This window comes from Mercenaria mercenaria, chromosome 12, assembly GCF_021730395.1.
Source record: "Mercenaria mercenaria strain notata chromosome 12, MADL_Memer_1, whole genome shotgun sequence".
Taxonomy (NCBI): domain Eukaryota; kingdom Metazoa; phylum Mollusca; class Bivalvia; order Venerida; family Veneridae; genus Mercenaria; species Mercenaria mercenaria.
The window spans coordinates 47872979-47885495 of NC_069372.1; the positions used below are offsets into that span (position 1 = coordinate 47872979).

At 37.1% G+C, this 12517-nt stretch overlaps 1 protein-coding gene across 1 annotated transcript in view; it reads left to right on the top strand.

Annotated features, from left to right (window-relative positions):
- Positions 1 to 10616: 10616 nt before the first annotated feature.
- Positions 10617 to 12517, top strand: part of LOC123533326 (neural-cadherin-like) — a 63856-nt gene continuing 61955 nt past the window's right edge. The window contains exon 1 of the mRNA XM_053520559.1: positions 10617 to 11919. Coding sequence (XP_053376534.1) covers positions 10839 to 11919 — 1081 coding nt within the window. The 5' untranslated portion in view covers positions 10617 to 10838. The remainder of the gene's footprint in view (positions 11920 to 12517) is intronic.

Genomic DNA, 12517 nt, shown 5'->3' on the forward strand with positions numbered 1-12517 from the left:
GATAAGCAGGTTCAAGATACATGTATCAAGTTTCAACAGTATTTTGAATATGCGAATGAAATTACTTGCAAGCATTAGCGAAAATAAAACTATCACGAATATTAACCAGTCTACAGAAATCAGTTTTAATGCCCAATCTCTCTCCGTGATGATTTGATAAAAGACAACGTGTCTAAAATCATTCATCCTCCGCCTGTATTTCATGTGAGGAAGTTGGCAGTTACTTGCGGTTACATAACTGAAAAACAGCGTTAAAACCCAAACAAACAAAAATGTCTATTCTTAAAGGAAGATTGAGTTATAACAATAGACAAATGAGCCAAGTGATACATGTAAAACTTAGTATTTAACCAAAGATATTTTGACTATTTTTGTGTAATTGACACAATTCTTACTACAAAATATTTTTGATAACCTACTACCAAAGTTACACTAACACTCCTTCAAGGCTGTTCGCTAATTTATCGGACGTAAATACCTGATTACATACACAACCATTGCCATACTGTATGTTTCCTTTTAAAAACACCGAGGGTAAACCTCTTTGGGAAGCAGGCTCGAGAAAGAGTTTGTTTTGGGTTTCACGCCGTTTTTCAACAGTATATCAGTTATAGAATGACGGGCAATTAACTGGTGATCTTGGATTGAATGTGTACCAGTACAAACTTGTTCTCCGCAAGTGACTATCAACTTACCCACATCAATTAGAAATGGAGGACAAATGATTCCAGACACAATGCCTTTTATCCAACCATCACATAGAACACACGACCCTGTAATCTGTAGATCTCGAGAAACAGAGAGCTGCTATAATATTATATATGTCACCAGGCATTCAGATAAATCGACATGTAGTGGTTTATACTGAAACAGCAATATCCCACATGCAAAAGAATATGAATGTTTAACCCTTAGCCTGCTGGCGGCAAGTGACTCTGCCTTTGCGAGCAGTGCAGACCAAGATCAGCCTGCACATCCGTGCAGTCTGATCATGGTCTTCACAATTCGCTATTCAGTCAGTAAATTTTCTCTAAACACCCCTTTAAATGATTAATGGTACTGCCCAAATTGAATGATGGACCAGTCCATTTTAGAAATTTAGCAGGCTAAAGGTTAAAAGGACTTGCAATTGCATGCCCTCTCAATAAATGAAAAAACAGCAAAGTGTATAAAAATATGATTAATCAGTATAAATTCAAGTTGAAATGTTACGGAATATGATCACCTACAACGATGGGTGGGCAGACAGCGTCTGGTAAGGTTTCCATGCTCTAACATGGGCAGTTCTTATCTTATGTTCACCAAACTTTGGTCATTAGCGGGCATTTTATCTCGGCCAAGATCAATAACCAGCTGGATTGTCTCAGATACTCTGGAGTTATGGCCCTTGAATTACTCAAAATTGTGAAAATTTAGTAGTTTTCATCCAGTGTTCAGGATACTTGGCCACAAGTTTGATAACCAATCAGTCATGGCCCTTGAACTGCTTACAATTGCGAAAATTGACAGTGTCAACTTCATAACTTTAGCAGTTGTTTTAACGGCCACCAGACTTAAACTGTTTCTTGGCATATTATCTTCTCCAAGTTCATTAACGAGATGGAGATGTTGCTCTGGAGTTGTGGCCCTTGAATTAGTCGAAATTGAGAAAACTGACAACTAGTCCGCTCAATTAGTAAAGTATTTTAAAAGTCAAAAATAATTGTCTTTTGCAGGGTTATATTGTGATAGTTTGGTTCTCTTGTTACATCGCCTTACTATGTGAGTAATGCAAAGGCTAGCTTATTTACAACATATTACAGACTATGTGTTGTTTTTTTTTCTGATAAATAAATCTCCTTTTTATTTTTTTGGCCCTTGAATTACTCGAAAAACTGCGAATTTAGCCTTGTCTACTCTCTTAAGTCGAACAGTTTTCATATGATCTTCATATTGCTGACAATGTTTGTGGGCATAATATCTTGGCCAAGTTTGATAACAAGCCAAAACGTCTCGGGCACTCATAAATTATAGCCCTTGAATTACTTGAAAAAAAAAAACAACAACAGAAAAACTGAATTTAGCCTTGTTTGCACTCTAAGTTGAATAGTTTTCATCTGATCTTCACCAAACTTGCGCAAATGTTTGTGGGCATAATATCTCGGCCAAGTTCAATAACCACATAAATCGCATCTGGCACTCGTATTATTGCCCTTGAATTACTCAAAAAACTACATATTTAGCTTTGTCCGTTCACTGGTTTTCATTGGATCTTCACCAAACTTGCTGACAATGTTTGTGGGCATAATATCTCGTCCAAGTTCGATAACCACCCAGATCGCCCCAGACACTCTTGAATTATGCCAAGTTTGATGACGGGCGTATTTTGGTTGACAGACTTGCTATTTGCATTATGTGCTTCTTCATAATTCAGAGGTTAGAATTGTATAAATATTTGAAACATAAAAGTTAATTGATGGTTCTTATGACACCCAGTATGGGTGGGCAGACAGGTCCTTTACACGGTTTACTTATGCTTAATGGCTTCGTTATCTGTTCATAGCCTTGGTCATTTCATTTTATTGCCAACACCACTTTGGAGGGGGCATTATCAATTTGCAATTTGTACGTTCTTTCCAGTGTCAGTACTTGTGCCGTCGTCTTGAAAAATGTTGTGTCGCGTTGATGCTTACTGGAAATTTGACAAGTCAAAAACTTTACAGTTGTTTGGCCCAGACTGTAAACTGGTTTCGCATTCCGTCCATTCAGTCAATGAGAGTTTTATGGCCCTGATTTGAAATTGGTAAAACTGAATGTGTTGTGTTTACTCAAGTAAAGTATTTGATAAGTCAAAAACTTAATTGTCATGTTGCAGGCATGTATTGTGATAGGGTTTCGCGTCCTGATTCATCCTACATGTAGGTTCAAGGCCTGACTTATTACAAATATTGTCAATATTGTATGTTTGTTTTCGCATACTCAAAATTATTATGGCCTTGAATCACCAAAGATTTGTTACCAGGAACAGTTTCATGCCATGTGTACTGTTTGTGCACTGAGTTTCGCGTCCGGTTTCATTCAGTCCATAGTAGAGTTATTGCCCTTAAATTTTTAAAAAAAAGTCAATTTAATGTTGTGTCGTGAATAGCTCACTTAAATATTGGCCAGTGTGGCATAATATTCAGGCATGTTATACACATAATGCATCTGTGCACTCGGTTTATTGCTCCGGAATTATCAAAACCATATTCTTTGGTCGTTCATGGTTCCATGATCTTACAAATTGTCATTTTTGATAATATTGTCGTCATACCCCAAAAGTATTTGACCTAGAATCACCAAAGTTTACAGGAATGTTGGTCAGCATGTGTAGTTGTGCACCTTGGGGTTTTGCCATCGGATTCATTCAGTATTGTGGAGTCTGGCGCCACTGACTAATGTCATGTAGTGGGGGCATCTGTGTCCCATGGACACATTTCTAGTTAGGCAGTTTCCTTAGACGTTTCCTCTGGATTGGAAGTTCAGGCAATCTGTACGCTCACTACTGGTCCAAAAATAGACAAATAAATACATTTCTGGAAAAAAAATGTATACGTTTTAAATGGTACTAGGACTGGTGTAGGTGCAGTTAATAAAACAATTACGGTAAGCATATATACGATGAATTATACATTCAGATATTTTGCCCTTAAATGTGGGCTAGTATATTTGTTGATTGTAAAGATTAAAGAACAAAACAAAATTACTGACTAACACGAAATGATGCCTCTCGCAAAATATCAACAAATCTTTACACTTGGCCATTCTTATTCATAAAGGCCTGATCTTAAATGCAAACTTGGTCCGATCCTGTTTCATAATTTTGTAAGCGCAATTCTATATTGTTTGTGCATTAAAGGGTATAATATAAATAACTTACATGTGTTTCTGTCAAGTGTGAAAATGATCTAGTCCGACAATTGAGTTTTATGGGTATTAAATTGCCAAATTAAGTTTTGATATTTTATCATATTTTAATTAAATCTTTTATTTTGATACCGAGACAGATATTTTTAAAAGAATGGAACAGACCGTTTTACAAGTTCTTTGTAAATTGCTTTAATGTTGACATTGATATACAAAATTTACAAATGTTTTTTATTAAGGCATTACTGAAAATTTGCAATAACGCTGTTAAACGAAATCTGCTGAAACTTAGTCTTGTGCAAAATACAGGTTAAATATTTAAAAAGATTGAAAAATAATTGCTCGTGCAGTCCATTTGGCAATACAGTGGTATGTTCTTGTAATGATACTCGTGTAGTTCTCTCAAGATATAATACAATTAGATATGTCCACATTAAAATACCCGCCTTCAAGGTGTAGTAGGACGTGCTTGCTAAAATACCCGTGTAGTGCCCTCGTGTTGCAATAGAATGTTCTTGCTAAAATACCCGTGTAGTGCCCTCGTGTTGTAGTAGAATGTTCTTGCTAATATTCCCGTGTAGTGCCCTCGAGTTGCAGTAGAATGTTCTTGCTAAAATACCCGTGTAGTGCCCTCGTGTTGAAGTAGGATGTTCTTGCTAATATTCCCGTGTAGTGCCCTCGAGTTGCAGTACTGAGAATGTTCTTGCTAAAATACCCGTGTAGTGCCCTCGTGTTGTAGTAGGATGTTCTTGCTAAAATACCCGTGTAGTGCCCTCGTGTTGAAGTATGATGTTCTTGCTAATATTCCCGTGTAGTGCCCTCGTGTTGCAGTACTGAGAATGTTCTTGCTAAAATACCCGTGTAGTGCCGTCGTGTTATAGTTGGATGTTGTTGCTAATATTCCCATGTAGTGCCCTCGAGTTGCAGTAGAATGTTCTTGCTAATATTCCCGTGTAGTGCCCTCGTGTTTTAGTAGGATGTTCTTGCTAATATTCCCGTGTAGTGCCCTCGAGTTGCAGTAGAATGTTCTTGCTAAAATACCCGTATAGTGCCCTCGTGTTGGAGTAGTATGTTCTTGCTATATAATTTACCTAGTGTAGTGATACTCTTTGTGTGCAGTAGGATGTTCTTGCTAAATATATTGCCCGGTGTAGTGTCTCTACAGGTTGTACAGTTGCATAGATGTTTTGCTAATATGTACCCGTTGAGTATGTTTGCCATCGCATGTTGCAGTAGCATGTTCTTTCTAATATAATCGTATAGAACCCTCGAGTTGCAGTAGGATGTTCTTGCTAATATGCCCGTGTAGTGCCCTCGAATTGCAGTAGGATGTTCTTGCTAATATACCCGTGTAGTGCCCTCGAGTTGCAGTAGCATGTTCTTGCTAATATACCCGTGTAGTGCACTCGAGTTTTTGTTAATATACCCGTGTAGTATCTAGGATGTTCTTGGTAAAATACCCGTGTAGTGCCCTCGAGTTGTAATAGGATGTTCTTGCTAATATACCTGTGTAGTGCCCTCGAGTTGCATAGCATGTTCTTGCTAATATATACCCGTGGGAGTCTTGCCTTCTCATTTTAATTTGTATATTAGGATGTTCTTGTAAAATTACCTCGAGTGTAAGTACCCTCGATGTTGGTTTGTATATATGTAATGTGTTCTTGCTAATATACCCGTTAGTGCACTTGAGTTTGTCATACGGATAGGTTTCTTGTAAAATACCCGTGTAGTGCCCTCGAGTTGTATAAGTGTAAATGTTGTCTTGCTTGTAAAATTACCCAAGTGGCGTATGTGCCCTCGAGTGTGTAATAATGTAATGTATCTGTGCTATTTTGCTAAATACCTGTACCCGAGTTGATAGTTTGCACCATGCGAGTTGTAATAGAATGTTCTTGCTTGTACATTAACGATGTTTGTTTAGTGCCCTCGAGTTGTAATAGAATGTTCTTGCTAAAATACCTACCGGGTTTTAAGTGTTGACCCTCCGAGTTGTAAGTAGAATGTTCATGCTAAAATACCCGTGTAGTGCCCTCGAGTGTATAAATGTTTGCTAAATACGTTATGCCTGATGTAAGGGATCTTGCTAAATACTCGCCAGTGCCGAGTTTCATAGACGTCTGCTAATACGTTAGTGCCCTGGAGTTGTAACAGAGTATGCTTGCTAAAATACTCGCGCAGTGCCCTCGAGTGTTAAAGTTTTGCTAATCCGGTATCCTGATGTAATACATGTTCTTGCTAATAATGTTGCTAGTGTATAAATTTGCTAAATACCGTGTTTGCCTTGAGTTGTAATACAATGTTCTTGCTAAAATACCTTAGTGTCCTGAGTGCATGTTCTGCAAAATACGTTTTCCTTGATGTGTATACATGTTCTTGCTAAAACGTTCCCTGATGAATACAATGTCTGCTAAAATACGTGTTGCTAGTTAATTGTCTCTAAAATACGGTTGCCTTGTCATGTTTGTAAAATGCAGTCCGTGTCGAGGTATGTCTGTAGACGAGTAATTTTGTTTGCAAAATCCTGTTGCTGCGTAATATTTGTTGAACCTTGCATGTGCTAGTCTGTGTATGTTTAGTTCACAGGAGATAACTCCTAAGGCTATTCAAATTTTGTATAATTATGTCCCTTGTCTTCTCATAACACAAGACCAGAGCCAAGGCTGATGCAGAATATATATTAGAAATATTTTTTTTCTAAAAAAAGGTTATCTAGTCGGTAGCCAGACTAATGATACCCGTGCCAGACTAATGATACCCGGGCAGTGCTCTTTTTTTTTTCAAGACAGGCCAACGTAAGATGTTGCGTTCAGCAGTATATGGTCATACTAATGTTAAGCGCCGTCGTGTTTTGATGACAGACACGTTCTTTCTTAAAGAGCAATCAAGTCGTACTCTGAACATATATGCGGCTGAAATTTAGAAAAGAAGGATAAAATTTGTATCTTTGTTAAGTGGCGGCGAATTTATTACAAGCTGCATATTGTTAATATTGAAAACCGATTACGTTATCACAATGTAATAAATTTTATCATTGTAAACTATGACTCAGCCTCGAATTGATTTAAGAGAAACATTTTCTGTGTACATGCAGTGTTTATTGTTTGCTGTGAGAAAGCAGTTTTGTGTATAATTATTTCCTTATTTGTTCATTTACAATGTCAGTTGGGTTCAAGCAGGTATCACGTTCCACAATGAACACGGGATGTTGCATGCTATAATACCTTTATTTACAAAGGGAACAGTAACAAGTTTTGTCTACCAACATTGAATGTGAAACTTACCTTTAAAATTAGAACAAAGATGCCCAGTAAAACTAACGACTAGAATTTTGGATCCACGTCATTTCAGTGAATCACTGTGTACATTTGCTATTGTATTTAGAACAATTGCAGATTTTTCTAAAGGGTCCTGGAGATGAAAACTAACATGGGAAAGAAAAGGCACAGCAGTATTTATTAAAATTAAAATACCCTTAAATTGATATTGTACTTTACCGCGTGACTAACGCTACAGAATGGGAATTTCTTCATGGTTTTCATACCGTATTTTTAGTAATGCAATGAACCCGCTGAATCATCATTGTTTTTACTTTGCTAACTTTCTATGACACCATTCGAGCGTGCTCCTTTAAAGCGGTTTTCATCTTTTGATCATACTGTATCCCGCTTTTTCTCCGTCACGGCAAGGAAAGTATAAAGACTATACGCATACTCTTGATGATTTTATTTCAACATTTACTTTGTGTGTGACTTTGATATTTGTACAAATTGATTTGATTTTATGAACATGTACCAAAAGTATACATGTTGGCTTTTAAAGTTTTAAAACTGTTTTAGCTGATGATAAATGAACCATTTATCTGTACATGTTTTCATGTTCTCTTATCAATACTTGTTTCGGTGTTTCATAAAAAGATTGGAATGTTAACAGCACTATTGAAATGTTGAAAGTTGTTTTAAAGACCAAATTTATATGCTTCTCACGAATTGCATTACACTTATAAGAGCTATAAATTTCAACAAAGAAGTACCCTTAAGCAGGTGTCATTGGCCCTATATTAAACACTTCACGAACAAGTTGACCAAAACGGTCAGATGGTATAAGGGATGTGATAATGTCCTATTTTTATTTTTGATAGGCTTATATTATAGAGAAGGGATGGCACTTCCGGTATATTTTGACACGCATTGAAGGGGTCTTTTTATATTGCCTGTGTGTGTGTTTTTTTTCCAGTGAATTATTTAAATGTATTGAAAAAATATCTCGTCAAAATCGTGAAAAATTCTAAGTTCGAACACTACTCGGTCAGCTTCAATGACCTTTCCATACAATCTAGAGCTACCCAGGTATGCAATCTTGGTCGGGCTTATAACTGTATGTCCAAAAGTCTGCATGCACACATAAACATGTAACAGGACGGTGACACTTAAGCACGGGCATATGGTGTACCATTTGGGTACAAGTGCAGGAATATATACACGCGCACGTACATATAATTTAAGCGTGCACCTACTTATTTACACGTGCACATATACATAAATTATACACGTGGACGTACGATATTTATGTGAGCACTCATAATTTTATACGTGCACGTATATTTTGAAATATGCGTGCACGCTAAGTAGACTTTCGACCCAAATGGTACACCGGATCACTGAATGGTACGGGTTGGTCAAACCCGCCGTACGCCCTTGGTCGTGGTATAGGAATTAGGTATTTGGCAAACAGCAATAATTGGATCAACACAACTTGGGTTATAATAACAACAATTTATTTCTGAATGAATAACAGATTTATCTGGCCGTTTGATCTCATTACAATGTGTCTGCTAATGTTATAGTATAAGTACTATTGATCAATCTGTCATATTAAATTTGATTCATAGTAATATTACGTCATAGTTTTGGTAAGTATTTACTAGGTATTAAAAATTACGCTAATATGAGCCGTGCCATGGGAAAACCAACATAGTGGCTTTGCGACCAGCATGGATCAAGACCAGCCTGCGCATCCGCGCAGTCTGGTCAAGATCCATACTGTTCGCTTTCAAAGCCTATTGCAATTAGAGAAACCGTTGGCGAAGAGCATATGGATCCTGACCAGACTGCGCGGATGCGCAGGCTGGTCTGGATCCACGCTGGTCGCAAAGCCACTATGTTGGTTTTCTCATGGCACGGCTCATATCATAATTGAATATATAAAAGACGCCACATAGGTAAGAACCCTTATAACCCTTTCTGCAATTTTAACATGTCAGAGGGCGATATTTTTAAAAAGGTCAAAACTGTATTTGCACAACAAGCAAAGGAAGTGGCGTGATGCAGCTGCTTAAACAGAGTGTCAGTTCGGGAAGTCGCCTGATTGGCTGCTTAAGGCAAGTGGCTGTTTAAAACAGATGGTCGACAACGCAGGTTCAATGGGGAAATAATCTGACAATGACGTTCATCTCCTATCTCAGCGAGAACTTTCAAATCATCATTCCATTAATGACAAGCCTGATGACCGAACTGTCTTTTTCTCGGTATCATGTCTGAAATGCGGACTGAATTATTCAAGCTTTTTTTCCGCATTCAAGACATTTGGCGCTTAAGACTGTGACCACGACTGTGAACGAGTGTCAGGCATTTTTTCTTAGTCTGTCTCTGTTTGTTAGGAGATTTACAAACAAGAAAAATCAACAACAACACGTGTAGCGTTTTTTTTTTAGGAGATTCACGGCAGGAATAGGGCATAGCCTAGGATAGATGCGAAGGTGTTTCTTTTGAACTGTACACGGCGCTGCAAAGTCATTCCCATATCTTCTGAACACTTCAAAATTCCTACTCTGGGTACAAAAGAATCTTTATTTGCCAATGCTGTTATCACAAAGTTTGTTTGTGTGCATAGGTATTCAGAATGCCCTTTCAAAACGGGTCACGATAAAGGAAATGCCTTACATTATAACCGTTAATCCGCGTTACATACGGCGCGTTAGTCAGCCATAATAGTTATGTAAATATGAAAATCTCGTTTGAATATTTCAAAAATAGCAAGAAATCGAGTGTTCATACCAAAATGTCCATATATTTTTTCTCTATATTTTTTAATCCAGTAGTTTCTCATAATTTAGATATTCTTTTAGTACCTATAAAGCTCGCGTGTAGCATTTTTATAAATAATAGATCTAAAATGTTTGCGCTGACAAATATCACTTTGTGATGTTAAATGCATATGTGATAAATAAATAAAATGTTAAAAACAATTCTTTTTTACATATATTTTCTAATAAAAAAATGCCCGTGTTCTAAAACACTGGTGTTACCTAATTATGCTATTCAAACAATGATCATTAACCGTGTACACACGAAAAGTTCTGTTGTTTTTGTGTATACAAATATTTATTGTTCTTTGGCTTCAGGGCTGCATAATTTCGACTGAAAATGACCTTTCCATACATTTTTATCACCTTAAGGCCATTTCAAATACTGTGTCAACAATATCCCCAACCAGATATGAATCACAAATTTAAGACTTAACACAACACGATAATTTTATTTATTGATAACACCGCTTGAGGTAAAAATAGCGCCATTTAATCAATACTAAAGTAAACAAAATGCATGCCTTTTGCATTTTTTTGGCCATAATTTATTGATTTTTTAAACTACTTAACTGTAACGTGCATATCAAAAATATGACTGTTTGAGTGTACATGTAGCCGCGTCTATTTTTAAGTGTACGAGTCATACAGGTGTGTTAAACGAATGACAGTATCGGCAAATTTACCTGTGCTCGTTTATTGGAGTAATACATTTGACTTTGTTATTGGATTGATCAGCGGGGGACATATTTTCTAAATTGGATTTATAAAATTTGTGTGATTTTTCGTCAAATATGTGATCAAAAGTGGATATAATAACCTGTTTTAGTGTTATTCTTATTATTTACCTTAAAAGGATAAGAAAGTATATATGAGGAAATTTGTTTTCATTGGTGGTATTTCAAATTCCAATATGGCGGCCTCGTCAGGTAAAAAGAGGCATAAAAGTACAGGATCTATTATATTTTGTGTGTGTTTATTGTCCAGCATAGTGCCATACTGTCAAACATTTAGTTTACCAACACAGAAACTTACCCTAAGTATACCCCATACAGCTAGAAAGGGATTTACTGTTCTAAAAACTGACCTAAAACAAACGTGTATAGAAATTGATCACATCCAACGTTCAGTATCAAATAGACGGCCATCTAATCCATTTTCTGTTCAAAATGATGGTAGTCTAGTCATTCAGGCACCTGCTTATAACTTCTTGGGGGACTTATTTGTAATAAGATCAAAGAAATCAAAATCCTGCCAGAGAACTTCAACTGTCTCACAGACCAGTCCTGTATATGTTGAAATCGTGTATTCCAACAAAACTTTGCATTTCGTTAGACAGGACTATACAGGTTCGATCCACGAACATGCCCCAGTCGGCACGAAAGTAAACGGAATCCAGCACCTGTATGCATGTTCAGCTCTGAGATGTAGCAACAATTTGGAATATAGAATAGTTGGTTCCAACGACTTTTACTTGGAAACCATTTCGAATGACGGGCACATTCAACTTGAAATATACACAAAAAGTGTACTCCAAAGTGGCAATTATAATTTTATGATTGTTTCTCAAAATGCAGACGGTTTGCAAGGCCATACCAGTATTGAGGTCAAGGTCACCCCAGTTTCCTATCCCGTCTCTGTACTCGCAGACGAAAATTTATATTTCTCACCACGCGCTATTCATAGACACAAACGCGCCACCCAAGAAACACTGACTACGAGAAGTGTAGATGAAACAAAAACTGGTTTCCTGTTCAGTGTAAAGGACCCTAACAACGACTGGAAATATACGCTTGCCAGTTCGACCTACCAGAATGCCTTCACAGTATCTGAAACCGGTGATGTCTCCGTTGCCCCAGGCTTCAAACTTGACTACGAGACACTGACCGCTGATGGGATATCGAACCCGGTACAGCTGGTGATCAACGTTCTGGAGAAACCCGATGACACACGTATGTATAAAATTTGATGAATTACTTATGTTGTGCTCCTTTCATAGCTAGGCCCTTTGTGAAAAGCATAATAAATGTGCCAGTGTATTTAATACGTAACAACAAACTATATGTTATACCCGAGGATTCAGAAATAAAATTATATTAAACTGACCGGACTATTTTATTTCGACGCGACGATGTTCAAAAGACTTTCTAAATGTACATTTTTTTCTTGTAATTATCTTTTCTGAAACATATAGTGTAGCATTATAGCGTCGTAGTTCCACAAAGTATACTGTCTAAAGTCACAAAGACCTAAAAAGGTCTGGCATATAGAACACTTTTTGTTTGAACTTACTGTACTATTCATATTGCAACTTGATGAACTGCCAAGAAGTTGATATTTGATGCCGATTCGGATGCAGTGTGAAACAATGTTTTAAAGGAAAAACCTTCAGGTTGGTCGGAATTGTTTCACGTTATTCTAAGACCCTTAGAATTTCGTTTCAGGATGAAGTAAAATTATACCTGTGATAAAGTGACCTTAGGGAAATTGATTCAGATCAGTTTTAAAATGGATTAAACGACTTGGAGAAAGCCGTATGTTCGGCTTTGT